A 15,280-nucleotide genomic window follows, 5' to 3' on the forward strand; every position below is an offset into this window, starting at 1 on the left:
ATAAACACGAATATGAACTGACCACACGGAACGAGAATGCAAATTATTAAAATCTTGATAGAAATCCAAACCTGTGTAGTACTTGGGTGGGAGGAAAAGAATACCGAATGTACCGGAATTTTTTACCATTTTCGCAATTCTTTGACCAATAGAACGACGTACACCTGTCTGTAATCTCGCGCGCACTATAGGTTACGTTAATACAGAGAAAGGGGGAAAAAGCAATTTCCGGGAGTAATGATTCATTACCTGACGTTGCATATAAGGAAGAAAAGTTGTTTATTTAGTTTCGGCTTTGGTACGGGGGGAAAATGTGCGTTCATTAAAAAAAAAAAGGATTAAAAAAAAAACACTAAAAGCAAAAAATAAGGGCTTTAAAGAAAAAGTAAGCACTTATAAGGGCCTTTGTATTTTATTTTCAAATATAAGGACTTATAAGCACTTGTAAGGGCGCTACAAACCCTGTTTAACCGAGTTTTCTGAAATTGAAGTTTCTGAGACTGTGGAAAATCTTCTCTAATTCAAGCATGTGACTGTCATTTTGTCTCATAATCCATACCTGCCAACCTCTAAAGATTAAAATTCAGAAGAACACGAAGAATTAATATCATGCTTTGATATTAAAAAAATAACAATTTATACAAATAGAAAAAAAAAATTGTACTTACATTAGTAAATCTGAATTAAGTAGTAATTAAAAAATTTATTAGGAAACATAAAACAAAAACTTAATGTTACACAAAAAAATTATTGCAATGAATTTAGAGTGCATTTTTTGGCTTTAGCCAAAAATTCTTTGGAAAATTTCCGGTCATAACAATTAGTTTCCTCATAACATTTAGCAATTAAAATGTTTTCTAGAGCTTTTGGTGAAATTGAAGAACGAAACATAGTTTTGTTTTTCTTCACAACACTGAAGACTCTCTCGCACTCAGCATTACTGTGTGGAATTACGAGAATAGCACACAAAACTCTTGCTAGTCTATCATATTTTGGTGTTCCATCACCTCTTTTTATTCTTTTTAAGGTACCAACGAGGACATCAAGTCTATCTTCTCCAGAACTGGCAAAGTCTTCAAACTGTGCAGCAGAAAATTGGTTCTGTAGTTCATCTAAAGCATCATTATGGCATTCATTTTCTTTAATTGTTAACAAAAATGGAAATTTATCAATAAAAAAACGAATCTTTTCAAAAGATGAATTTTCAATTTGTTTCAAATTTGCCACTTCAGCATTTAAAAGAGCTTTATTTTGGAAAGGAAACTTCCTTACAATGTAATCACAGGCTGAGGAAAAGTACTTTCTAACACATTGAAAAAATTCTTTTTTCTCATGATCTTTCAAAGAATTTACAAGTTCCCTGGTTTGATTTCCAATTACAAGATCATTGTCATCCTTTTGATTTGCCAAACTATTATGGGCAACACGAATCAACACACTGTTTTTCACAACGGACAGTTTTACAAACTTAGTATAAAGTTCTTTCAAAAGATCATTAAGAATTTGGATAACCAAGGGGAGATTTTGGCAAAGCTGATTGTAGAAGGGTATTTACACTTTCAAAAATCTTAATGGTACTTAACACAAAACTACAATATGCTTTGTTCAAATCCGAAGAAAGAAGATAGAAAATCCTTTCCTCCCGGCTAATAGAAGATTGTTTCTTCTTTAACAAAGTTTTGTAAAAAAGATTGTTTCTGAAACTTCTTTAACAAAGTTGACCTTTGAGGAGTCTTCTAAGCATTTTCTTTTTAAAGGGTTTGATTCTGTGTGTTGGCTTTTCCCTTTTAAAGCATTTTGATTAGAAGCAAAGTTGGTTTTCAGAATCTTATATGCCGACAAATTTGATGGGATCTGTGGTTTCGTTTTGGTCTCTTCGTGAAAATATATTAGCAATGCATCCCACTGTTCAATAAACCTTCCTAGCACTCTGCCTAAGGATAACCATCTCGTGCATACATGTTTCAGAATTTTTCTCGTTTCACCAGAGCACAGTTCTTGGAAATTCTTTAGGTTTTCTTTACTTTTTACACTTTTTTCCAGATAGAAAAACACATCAATCAGAACCTGGTCAATATTTAATGGTAAAGCAGCTGCAGCTTTTTCTGCTGCCAAATTAATTAAGTGGCATGGGCATCCAATAACAATTAATTCATTTTGTTCTTTTTTGAGGAAAGAGGCTACACCCTTTTTGTCACCCACCATGACATGAGCATTATCTGCACCAAATGAAATGCAGTTTGATATTGGGATGTTAAGTTGTTTCAACTCATTAATTACCAAGGAGGCAATATTTTCCCCCGTAGCGTCTCCATTTAACAATGGAAGACGCAAAAGATGAGTTTTCATTTCATTAGAAACATCACAAAAATATGTGACAACGATGGGGTAAAGCTTCCAATCGCTGTCGTTGCTGCCATCGATTGACACCGAAAATGCTGAATTCTGGAGTGCAGCTATCGTTTTACTTTGTGCATCGCAAGCAATTTTGTTCACAATAGAAGATGTTTTCATGCGAGCACAAGCATATTTCTGAGCAATCTTGGAGTCGGGAAACATCCGTCTGAAAAGTTGACCGGAATGATCAGCAACGCTTAGCGGCACGTTGTGTTCAATGAGGAATGCAGTAAACAAACACTCTGCCAAAATGACATCGGCATCCGAATTCGTAGCTGAATTTGAAAAAAAAATCACCCACTTTCTTTGACGTTGTCGAAGCCGAAGCATTAACTTCATGCTTTTTAGATTTAACATGCTTCACAATGTCGCTTCTTCCACCGTGACTTATTATGAAGTCATACACGCACATGTTGCAAAATGCATAATTATTTCCTTTGAAGGATTCTTTAATTGTTGGAAATTCGGCTTTGTAGGCAGGCCAAAAGTATTGAGAATACAGTTTTTTTGAAGTCATTTCGTAAAAACGACGTATTAAGAAAATTCGTAGCACGTGCAAACAAAAAGAACAGAATGCGACAATCCACGCTCGCTGAGTCCGAGCAGAGAAATTCCCTTGCTGCTGAAGTGAGCGTAAAAAAAATAATCTGGCGCCCACAAAGAAAAGAGTGGGAGAAACAAGTTCAGCACATTGGATTGGCTGGTTAAGTGGCGAATTGGGAGAAACCGCAGGTTACTGTATTCGAAGTAGTCGGTAGTTGGCAGTAAAACACGATGCAATTGGTGAAAAATTCTAAAATTTCGACAAAAATCACTAAAAACACTTGAAAAAGGAAAAAAATCGTAAAAAATGGATTACAATCGTAAAATCGTAAAGACAAACGCATTTTCGTAAAAATTACGAAAAATTCGTAAAAGTTGGCAGGTATGCTCATAATCATAAGCAAAACACTAAATTTAATCTCTACTGACAATTTTTTTGAGAAAGCCAGAATTATTGTTTGCCGTTTCAATTAAATAACAACATGACAAAAAATTGATTTTTTTTTTTTTTCCCCCAGCATGAGGAACAAAATGAGAATAATTTTTTTCTTTTTTCAAGATCTTCTATGACCATTTGGTGAACCAGTAACAACTGTCCAACTTAATTTGATGCACTTCTCTGTTCAGATTGCAAAAGGCGACAACTCATGTGTTCATCACTTTCACATTCATCACGAAATCATCTGTATTAAAAAATTGGATCATCTTAATATTTAATCACCGTATGCCTATGAAAATACCTACACAATCAATCAATGAGAATAAAGCTTGCGATGCTACTAAGCATTTCAGGGCTTCAGCCTCAAAGATATTAATGAGAAGAGCTAGAAATGGTATATGTCAACATGAATATATGTAGTTGGCAAAATTAATAATATTCGTTTAACACAAAGTTCTTCCAACTGTGAAACAACAGAAATTAAGTATCTAAACAGTCTAGGCCATGACTTTTTAAAAAACATTCTTCTCGCTTAAATTATTAACAGATGAGATAAAATGCATCATAGCCTTCGAACCAGCTTTTACAATAAACTCATCATTCTTTTTAACCGCCATAATTTGTCACTTGGAACAACTTTAGTATTGGTCCTTTTGGCGATTTTTTGATTTGGCGACAAAGTTCGGTCGCCGAGGTAGACCCGGCTTTGAAGATCGGAAAAAAATGGCGGATTGTCAATAAAACCCGATCTAGACTAAATAAAAATTCTAAAAAATAAGCTCTTGATCAGAACAAACAGTCTTTCTCTAATTTTCAACATTTCCAGTACTGCTATGATAAATTCTTGGAACACTACCGTAAATGAATTTATGTCAGTAATTATGTTATGAGTAATGAAATTTACAAAAGTTTAGTATTTTAAATTACAGATATAATATTAATGTATTAAACATTAATATTTTAAGTAGTTTGTTAATATTTATGTTATATTAGTATTTAGCTAATATTTTAAATTTATAAAAGGTTAATTTTTATGTTATGAGTAATAAAATTTACAAAAGGTTAATAAATGCATTTCAAACTAGTATATGTTACTTTAGTTTCTTAGATTCTGTTATTAAAAGATAATAAAAAAATATTTCAAAGTGAAGGAAATCAAATTAAATTATGAGTAAATTTTGTACCAGCGTTAGAAATACTTTTTATGATTAAATTTTGTAAATGGTAAAAATATAAAGAAGTGTGTATTTTTATATCATAATGAGTAAATTCTGTACCAATGGTAATAATAAACAACAACAATCATCATAACTGATGATTTCTGTGAAAGATTCGAACAGTCATTGGAATCCACTAGTGGTGGAGTGATAAGCCACTGAAATAGTTGAGGCTGGCAGTATGGGAATTTTTGTGGTTTTCCTTACATGTAATGTGAATCTGAGCCAGTTTCTCTTAAAAAGTCATTTATGAAGGCATCCTTCTTCTGCTAGCCAGCGTATATATTTATTTTCTATTCATAAATACTCTCTTCTATTTCTTAATTCTAAATCTTACTTCTGAAGTGAAGAAGTGTTGCATCTATAGGTCGAAAAATATGGTCAATATGTTTGCAAAATCCTGTTCAGTTTTGGACAGCATGTAAATAAAATAAATAATTTATATATGATGCACGCAAAAATGCATTACACTACTTCATGTAGTGAATAATTAATCAGGGAACAAAGTATAATGTAATGTTCCTATATTTTCTAACCAGAGTTATTTTATGTTTGGGATCATTACTGTCAATTTCCCTAACCGTTTTCCCACCAGAATCCAAATGAAATTTTTAGTTTCTAAAACAAACGCTGTTTTGCCTTTCGAGGCCATGTTACTAGGTCGTTAGAAGATAAGATTTGTAGTCTTCAGTCTTGCATTATAATTACCGATAGTTGAATTCCATGCCGATAAAGTTTTGAACCAACTTTGCATTAAATTGATTTGTGTAGCCTTTGGCTACAAATTTATTTGAATTTAAATTTTATATTTGAACTTAATTGTTATCATAAGTTATCTTGCCACAAGTGGTTGACTGAGTCATAAGCACAAAGTGTGCCTTCTATTCTGTACATCTTAACTTTATAATAGAAGAGTATATCTTAACTTAATAAGAATATATCCAAACTTTATAATAATTACATTTAAAGACATTGAAATCAGTATCTAAGTGCTTGTCATGTAGTCAAATTTTTATATATAAATTGTACTCTTACTTTTATTCGAGTTTTTATTACAAAAAAAATCAGATTTCTGTTAGATTAAATGTTAAAGTAATGTAGAAAATTTGCATAAAATTTAAAATAAAAAGTCGACTATTATGTCAACATACTATTAATAAAAGTAATAATACTCAGTGAAGTTTATTTATATACAGCTATTAGATTGTGAGATTTTCAAAATTTGAGAACTGTAAATTATAGGCAATATATTCCATAATCTAAGCAACATTATATTTTTTATAGTCAGACAAATTCTAAAAATGTTATAAAAGCAACAATGAAACCTGATTTTGATCTATGAATTCTTGCAAATTGCACATCCCTATAGTTCTAATTTAAGAAATGAGGCAAAAAGGTATTTTTAGACCATGGTAAATTTGATCATTGCCCATTTTAAGAAACATCTAAGAAGTCTAAATTTGTATGCGAAGGAAAGGAAACACCAAGAGTTTACCTCATGCTACTAAAAATGTTTTTCTTTTCCTTGGAAGGGGGTGGAGTTTATAATATGCAGAGTTGACACATAAAAAATGTCAAGACTTATATTAAAAATCAAATTTTGGCTTTTTTAAAAATATTTTAACTGTTGTGCTTTCCTAACACGAAAGTAACTTTAACACGGTTATCATAATTTTTTCATTTATCAAGCAAAAATGTCGCCCAACAAATTTCTCGCCAAAAAGGACTAATACTAAAGCTGTGCCTGTCACTTTACTGTAATCCTAATGCATTACAAAATATACAATGAAATGAGAAAATACCTGTTTTCAAATTTCAGTGAATTAAATTCAAGATTTAGCTGGGAACAGCTTTAGTATTGGTCCTTTTGGCGATTTTTTGATTTGGCGACAAACTTCGGTCAATATGTATACCCGGCTTTGAAGATCGGAAAAAAATGGCAGATTGTCACCAAAACCCGATTTAGACTAAATAACAATCCTAAAAAATAAGCTCTTAATCAGAATAAACAGTCTTTCTCTAATTTTCAACATTTTTAGTACTGCTATGATAAATTCTTGAAACACTACCGTAAATGAATTTATCGCAGTGATTATGTTATGAGTAATGACATTTAGAAAAGGTTAATATTTTAAATTACAAAATATAATATTAATGTGTTAAACATTAATATTTTCAGTAGTTAGTTAATATTTATATTATATTAGTACTGAGCTAACATTTTAAATTTACAAAAGGTTAATAAATGCATTACTTTAGTTTCTTAGATTCTGTTATTAAAAGAAAATAAAAAATATTTCAAAGTGAAGGAAATCAAATTAAATTATAATGAGCAAGTTTTGTAGCAGCATTAGAAATACTTTTTATGATTAAATTTTGTAAATGGTAAAAATATTAAGAAGCGTGTATTTTTTAATCCCTCAATTTATTACAAGTAATTTATTATTATAATTTAAAAGTTAAATTATCATAATGAGTAAATTTTGTACCAATGGTAATAATACAACAATCATGATTTCTGTGAAAAATTCTAAAAGTCATTGGAATCCATTAGTGATGGAGTGATAAGCCACTGAACAGTGGTAGTTCAGGCTGGTTATATGGGAGTTTTTGTGGTTTTCTGTACATGTAATGTGAATCTGAGACAGTTTCTCTTAAAAAGTACTTTATGAAGGTATCCTTCTTCTGCTAGCCAGCTTATATATTTATTTTCTATTCACAATTCTCTCTTATTTTCTTAATTCTAAATCTTACTTGTTTGCAAAATCCTGTTCAGTATTGGACAACATTTAAATAAAATAATTAATTTGTATATGATGCAAACAAAAATGCATTACACTATTTCATGTAGTGAATAATTAATCAGGGCATAAAGTATAATGTAACATTCTTTATTTTGTAACCAGAGTTATTTTATGCTTGGGATCTTTACTATTAATTTCCTCCATCCATTTTCCCACCAGAATCCAAATGAAATTTTTAGTTTATAAAACAAATCGTGTTTTGCCTTTCGAGGCCACATTACTAGATTGCTAGATAAGATTTGTAGTCTTCAGTCTTGCATTGTAATTGCTGATAGTTGAATTCCATGCTGGTTAAGTTTTTAACCAACTTTGAATTAAATTGATTTATTTGAATTTAAATTTTACATTTGAACTTAATTGTTATCATAAGTGATCTTGCCACAAGTGGTTGACCGAGTTGTAAGCACAAAGTGTGCTTTCTGTCCTGTACATCTAAACTTTATAAGAGAATAAAAGTATATCTTAACTTAATAAGAATATATCTAAACTTTATAATAATAAAGACATTTAAAGACATTGAAATCAGTATCTAATTGCTTGCCCTGTAGTCAAATTTTTATATATAAATTGTACTCTTACTTTTATTATAGAGTTTTTATTACAAAAAATTCAGATTTCTGTTAGATAAAATGTTTAAGTAATATAGAAAATTGGCATAAAATTTAAAATAAAAAGTCAACTGTTATGTCAACATACTATTAATAAAAGTAATAATACTCAGTGAAGGTTATTCATATACAACAAGCTATTAGGTTGTAAAATTTACAAAATTTGAGAACTGTAAATTATAAGCAATATATTCCATAATCTAAGAAGCATTATATTTTTTATAGTCAGCCAAATTATAAAAATGTTATGAAAGCAATAATTTTGGTCCTGATTTGAACCTATAAATTCATGCAATTACACATCCCTATAGTTCTAATACGAGGCAGAAAAGTATTTTTAGACCATGGTAATTTTGATCTCCTTAGCAAAGGAAACACAAAGAGTTTACCTCATGCTACTGAAAATGTTTTTTTTTTCTTGGGAGGGGGGGTGGAGTTTATAAAAATATGCAGAGTTGACATATGAAAAAATGTCAAAACTCATGTGATGTAATATTAAAAGCATCAGATTTAATTTTAGCTTTTTTAAAAATATTTTAAATGTTGTGCTTTCCTAACACAAAAGTAACTTTAAGAAAAACATGCAATTTATCGCTCCTGCCATCAAAGCTCTGATACCTAACAAATTCGTTAAAGTTACGTGGACAAAAATGGCGGCATGTTTTTTCAGCTCAGTATTTAGGGTTACCAAGGTTATCATAATTTTACATTTATCGCTCCAAAATGTCGCCAACAAATTTCTCGCCAAAAAGGACTAATACTAAAGCTGTGCCCATCAAAGCTCTGATACCCAAATTCGTTAGTTACGTGAACAGAAATGGCGGCATGTTTTTCAGCTCAGTATTTAGGGTTACCAAAGTTATCATAACTTTACATTTATCGCTCCAAAATGTCGCCAAACAAATTTCTCGCCAAAAAGGACTACTTCTAAAGCTCATACCAATACAGAGAAAGAGTGCAAAAAAATAACTGCATGTAAAGATCTAAATATCTATACAAGCACTCCGAAACAGTTATATAAAATATAAATTACCATATAAATTTCACTGCGAGTAATTTTAACTTTACTTAGATATTACTAGATTATATATTAGATTATATATAGGTATATACCTTTACTACTTAGATATTACACCATGGCATCTAAGATAACCCAGTACTTCAATGGAACGAAGAAACGAATGTGTTATTCTGACGCTTAAAGAAATTAAATAATAAGTAAAATACGAAAATTTTCTGAATGTTACACTGTTCATTTAAGAAACACTCTTAAAAAAGCTGTTAAATTATTTCATAGTTATGTACGAACATCTCCACCGTATCTTTCACTCCTTTTAATGTAAACCAAAAAGATTAATTTGATAAAACATACCTTGATAAGGTTTAATTACAGAATGTTCACGTTTTAAATAATCCTTCGTGTTCCAAACAGCTAAAGTGACGGAAGCATTTAGAATATAGCAAAGAACAATGGACGCAATTTTGCAATATATATGCATTACTCTTGATTTCATAGCGAATGATGTCAATTTTCGTTAGTACATAAACATACAGTTATTTTAGCATTCCTAAATTAATTCTTTTTTTTTTTTGAATAATTTCTCTCTCCGTCACGAAGTTTTCCTCTCTCGCGGTTATTTTCACAACATCACATCACATGCATATAAAAATTATCGGCGAACATATTGCCAGAAACTTGAATTAAATGTTAAGAAAATCAAAAGGTCGTAAACGTAAATAAATATAAGAAAAATTTAGACGTTTGAAAATATTTACGGATAAATAGACGTGTAAATCCTGCTTTTTTAAAGCAAGTTTATTTTTTCCTTTAAACATGTGAGGCGGAAGAAAAAGTCGGTAAAATTTTATTCGGCGTTTAGTCAACAGCTAGTTTTTGAGTAATAACTCATGCACCAAGAGATCCAGGTGAAGACATCCTAAATTTTACAAGTACCGGTTATGGATTAATTTCCTTTTTGATATCCTTAAAGAGATCGTCTTCCTCTTTAAGAAAAGCAAATGAACCAATTAGCTTACTGTTAAGATATTAATAGCTTTGAGAGAAAAAGAAGTAATTCTGAATTTTGCTGAAATGAAGTATGAGAAGATTTCGCTACCAGCTTGAAAGCAGCGCTTCTATGAACTAATGTTAAACTTAATATTTGAAGACTATTTTAAATTCGTTTTAGCTACGCCTAATTCCAACGTATTCAATGAAGAGCTGACGAAATATAGAATCAGATTATTCAGAAAATATAACTAAAATTTGAAGGCATTCTTTTTCGGTAAGTTCATTAAATTACCCCAAAGTTAATATCAGTTCAGCATTAAAGATTTTAGGTAGAATGGTTCAAAATTGGTAACTGAGACACTCTAAGACATCCTTAACTCTCTCTGAAAAAATATCGAATGATCATTCTACATTCTTCCATAACCCTTAGTGGAATGTTTATTAATAGTATTAGTCAAATAATTTATCATTTGTATTATATTTAGTGGAGAGCCAGATATTGCGCTCAAGAAATTTTTCGTTGAACGCACTGACTCGTTAGTTGAAGGACCTTAGAAGTAAACATTCGCACTGCTTTCCAGACTCTACAGATGACTATTGAAAGCATCAAAGAGGTTAGAAAAGACATGGAAAGCATTCAATATTTGAATACAATCGATGTATATGCACATTTTGATAAATGAATTGTACCGTGGTGAATCTGTGAATGTTATTACGTTTCATGAGGTAAAAAAATAATCAATTTAAGAGTAAGTTTTGAGAATTACGAATGCTGCCTTTTGACAATAGATGGCGCTGAACGTTGCCCTGGATTTCTGACGTCAGAATTATGTGTTGCTATCTTTGGCGAAATTTTCGCTCATGTTAAAATACAAGCTCTTGGCGTCATATTTTTATTATGAATTTGTGCAACGTAACAAAATATTTGCAAGTAAAACAAACGTGACAGTATAAGAAAAGCATTCTGGTAAGTAAGGATTCTTTTTATTCGGGGGTAGTATTTTTATATTGTCCATATTACGTACTTTTCATCAAAATTTTTTAATCATATTAATTGGAATAAATAAAACTTTTATGGTGAGTAAAGATCGTTTGGCCTAGCATGTGTGTTCAATGCAATTAGTAGTGAAAGTGCTCACGCTATACTGATATTTAGACGTGTTATTTAATTTTTGGTTGAAACATTTTCAGTTACCGAATATTTTGAAATTAGGAAATTACATAATTATATAGGAGGAGACATTAAACAAGATTTGCTTCTTAACATGCAAGAAGTTAATGCTATCTGTTGAATATTTAAGTTTTATCATTATAGCATTTAAGAATTATCTTGTCTCCAACAGTTTGTTTTACAAAAATGCTGTTTAAGAGCGATGTAAATGTAAAAGCTAGTTATTCATAAACTGTTTGTTAACTGGACAATATTTCTTTCTATTTGTTATGTAGTGATTGCTTGTAATCAGTATTATTTGAGAATCAGATTAATTTTTACTTGCTATGTGTAGGCATTAATTTCTGTTCATTTATAGTTAAAAATTAGGTAAACTGATGCGATATTTTTAAAGCACTTAATAACATAGTTTATTTGACCTTTATCAATTAGAGAGATCATGATTTTTTTATGTGTTCTTTTGTTAACTTTTATTTCTTATAAAATGTGTTTATTCTATGCACACAATTTACATTTGTTTCCAGAAATAGCATTTAAAATTAAAATGAAAGCTATCATTAATCAGCACTGTCAGTTTAGTAATTTTTACATAATATGAAAGCATTCTATATGTTATGAATTTGCTTCATATATAGCAGGGGTCTCCAAACTTCTTTAGCCTGCAGGACATATTACCTCTTTTACTATCTTTTGACGGCCAATACGTAGTTAATTCATCACTTCGTGGTGATGTAATATAATGAATTTGAATGTATATCCGAAGAAATGGGGTTTTTAGACTTTCATGTTGTTTCACCTAACATGAATTTCTTAAAATTGTTTAAACGTTTGCAAAAACAATCTTGTCGCAGCATATCAAAGATTTCTTTGGTTTGCGATGTAATTTTACTTATAAGTGGATTTCCTTGCTTGTTGTAACAATTTAGCATCACATTTTGATCAGATGAAAACTCACTCATAGGCATTTCATATTTGTGGGGGGCCCAAAATGCGATGCTAAATTTTAACATATACATTAAAAAAATTTTTGAATATTTAAACAAAATTGTTGCTAAAAATTTTTATGAACAAATCTAGAATACTACTATGAAAGTGGGTATGGAACCTTTTTTCTCATAAAAAACATGACAAATTAAATGTTCCCCCAAAATAAAAATTGACCATCAGTCCAAATGGAGTTGTGGCGCCCTCTGTTTTTCAATATTGATACTAATCGAAAAAACGCTAAAAAGCAAAAGTTCAAATATTTATTAATACAGTGATAAAATATTACATTTTTTTTAATCTAGCAGAGTTTGGAGGATGTATTCTATGTAGCAGGAGACTTTCGCAGCACTTCACTGTCCTTTTATTATGCGATAATATACCGCTAAATTTCCTTATGTTGAAAGAATAGGCAGACATTTGTCAACAATACCTTAAGTGGAGGAGTAACCATAATAGGTATAATCCTTGGTTTGGATAAATCGATGCCCAAGGGGGCATCTTTAGAATTTTCACTACTAATATTTTCAGAACAAACAGCATTCATATTAACATTATTTTCACTATTATCAAAAATTACACATTTGTTAGAGTTTTTAAGATCCACGTTATTTTTAAAGATTTTGCGTGGTCAGAGCGGTCTTCCCAGCGGAAATAAATCAGTCCGAGCACGTGTTTTTTTTTTTTTTTTTTTTGTTCTTGTGCACGTTTTTCGGACTGACCTTGATTTCAGTACAGGAGTTAAGTTTACCTATTACCATATTTTCAGAAAAAGTACATCTTTAGATGTTACAGGGTCATTAGCACAAACAGAAATAATCGCAGGTGTTTTAATATTATCCACAGACATTTTGCCTAGTACACTGTGTTGTATTTTATATGTGTTGGGTACGTGCTCAGTGATGACTACAAGATGTACACAAACATCGTTTTTCTACATTACTCATCTACTATTCTATATTACAGTTATGGTTAAAGATAATAATAGATACAGTTACAGTTACATATATAACATCTCCCTTTTTTATAAAAAATAATAATAGTAGTAAAATTAAACATATTCTTTTAAATAATAAGGTTTCTTAACAGTCCTACCAGATCGAGTGACGTAGTTATGTCCATTTGAAACATTTGATGATACTATACCTCTTTCACTATTTGGTGACACAACACTTCTGTTAGATTTTGAAGGACTTACAGGCACATCTAAATTTGTAGTGCTCCTACTATTTTCATGTATCTCGGGTTCATCTATAACTTCATTCTCATAGTTGTTTTGTATTGCAAACTCTTCCTGATTAGTTCCTTTAAGAAGGTCTCTTCTGTTCCTTTCTACAATTCTTCCATCTGTTCTTATAATCTTATATGAACGTGGTCTTTCTGCTTCTTCTATAATTTTCCCTCTTTCATTTAGTTTTTTCCCTTTCTCTTTTATGTAAACATGATCTCCTGTTTTCAGTGGTTTTAATGGTCTTGCATTCCTATCATAACTTTTTTGTAAGGTTTGTCTCTTCAGTAAATGTTTTTTATGGTCTTCAAATCGTTTAGCTTGGACAAAATTCTCTTTTATAGGCATCAATCCATTTACTTTTCTTCCAAACATCAATTCTGAAGGTGACTTAATTTCATCTGAAATAGGAGAGTTACGATATTCCAGTAAAACTAAATATGGATCCTTGTTGTCAACTACAGCTTTTTCTAACATTCGCTTGACAGTTTGAATATGTCTTTCAACCATTCCATTAGACTGCGGGTATTTTGGACTTGAAGTTCTGGTTTCAAAATTCCATCTTCTTGCAAAATCTTTATATTTCCTGCAATTATATTGTGGACCATTATCCGAATATACTATTTTCGGAATACCATGTCTTGCAAAAATTGATTTCAATTGCTTTATCACTGCTACACTTGACAAATCTTCCAAATGTCCAATTTCAACATATTTGCTAAAATAATCTATAACTATTAGATAATCCCTTCCTTGAAAGTAAAAGAGGTCTGTTCCCAATACTTTCTGTATCTGTTAAAGAGGTCTGTTCCACATTTTCTACATGGTTTTGGATTATTGTACTTAGTTCCTTGATAGTTTGAAGAAGATTTAGTACTTTGTTTTACATGATAGTCTTTCTTACAAGGCTGTCTTTTTTCCTCTGAAGGCCGAAATTTATTACGTTTGATAGCTTCTATTTTATTTTCTTCAGTTAAAGTTTTCAGCTGAAGTTCTGCTAATTCAGAAGCTTTACACATTTTAATACATTTCTCCAATGTTAACTGATCTTCCCTTAATAATCTATCTTTGAGATTTTTATTTAGAATTCCACTTACTATTCTATTCCTTATTAAACTATCTTTTAATTCTGCAAATCCACAGTTGCTACTTAATTTCTTTAAATCGGTTAAGAAATCATCAAACGATTCACCTACATGTTGTGTTCGACTGAAAAATATATGTCTATCAACACTTTCGTTTGCTTTCGGTATGCAAAAATTTTCGAAAGCTTCAATTACTTTGTGAACATCCTTCTTATCTTCTTCACTTAAATTAAAAGTATTAAATTTTTCAAGTGCTTCTTCACCAATTATATGCAATAAAATAGCTACAGTGTCTCAATAAAGTGATGGGACACTTGTGCTTTACAAAAGGGAACTGCAATAAAATTAATTTAAAAAACATGTAAAATTTTTTGTGGGTGTGTTTCATACTTAAATTTAATAACAATTATTACATAACATTTTCTCAAAATATTAAAATATTAATTTAATAAAAATACAATTGTTTAGAACGGAGCAGAAAATGGCTCACTTAAGTGATGGGACACTTACTTTTCCAGCAAATATTTATCCAAAAATTTTACTTTTTAAAAGGTTTTAATATTTTGTTGGATTTCTTTTTACTTTTAAAACATGATTTAATCTTCTTGGGATGGATTCGACTAATTTTTTTGTGATTTCTGGAGTGATTTTACCCCATTCTTCTTGAAGCACCGATTTTAATTGTTGTTTTGAAGAAATGGTGTGTTTGCGAATTCTTGATTCCAATTCTTGCCAAATATTCTCTATGAGATTTACATCTGGAGATTGTGGGGGTGTTTTTATTATTTCAGGA

The 15,280-nt window shown here is 30.5% G+C and overlaps 1 protein-coding gene across 1 annotated transcript in view; it reads right to left on the reverse strand.

Moving 5' to 3' along the window:
* Window positions 1-9,671, reverse strand: part of LOC118182213 (vesicular integral-membrane protein VIP36-like) — a 69,652-nt gene extending 59,981 nt beyond the window's left edge. Inside the window, exon 1 of the mRNA XM_085808016.1 lies at window positions 9,381-9,671. Coding sequence (XP_085664142.1) covers window positions 9,381-9,522 — 142 coding nt within the window. The 5' untranslated portion in view covers window positions 9,523-9,671. The remainder of the gene's footprint in view (window positions 1-9,380) is intronic.
* Window positions 9,672-15,280: the final 5,609 nt, after the last annotated feature.

The sequence above is a fragment of the Stegodyphus dumicola genome, chromosome X1 (assembly GCF_044657685.1).
Source record: "Stegodyphus dumicola isolate Sdum_Otavi_A_Nest chromosome X1, ASM4465768v1".
NCBI lineage: Eukaryota > Metazoa > Arthropoda > Arachnida > Araneae > Eresidae > Stegodyphus > Stegodyphus dumicola.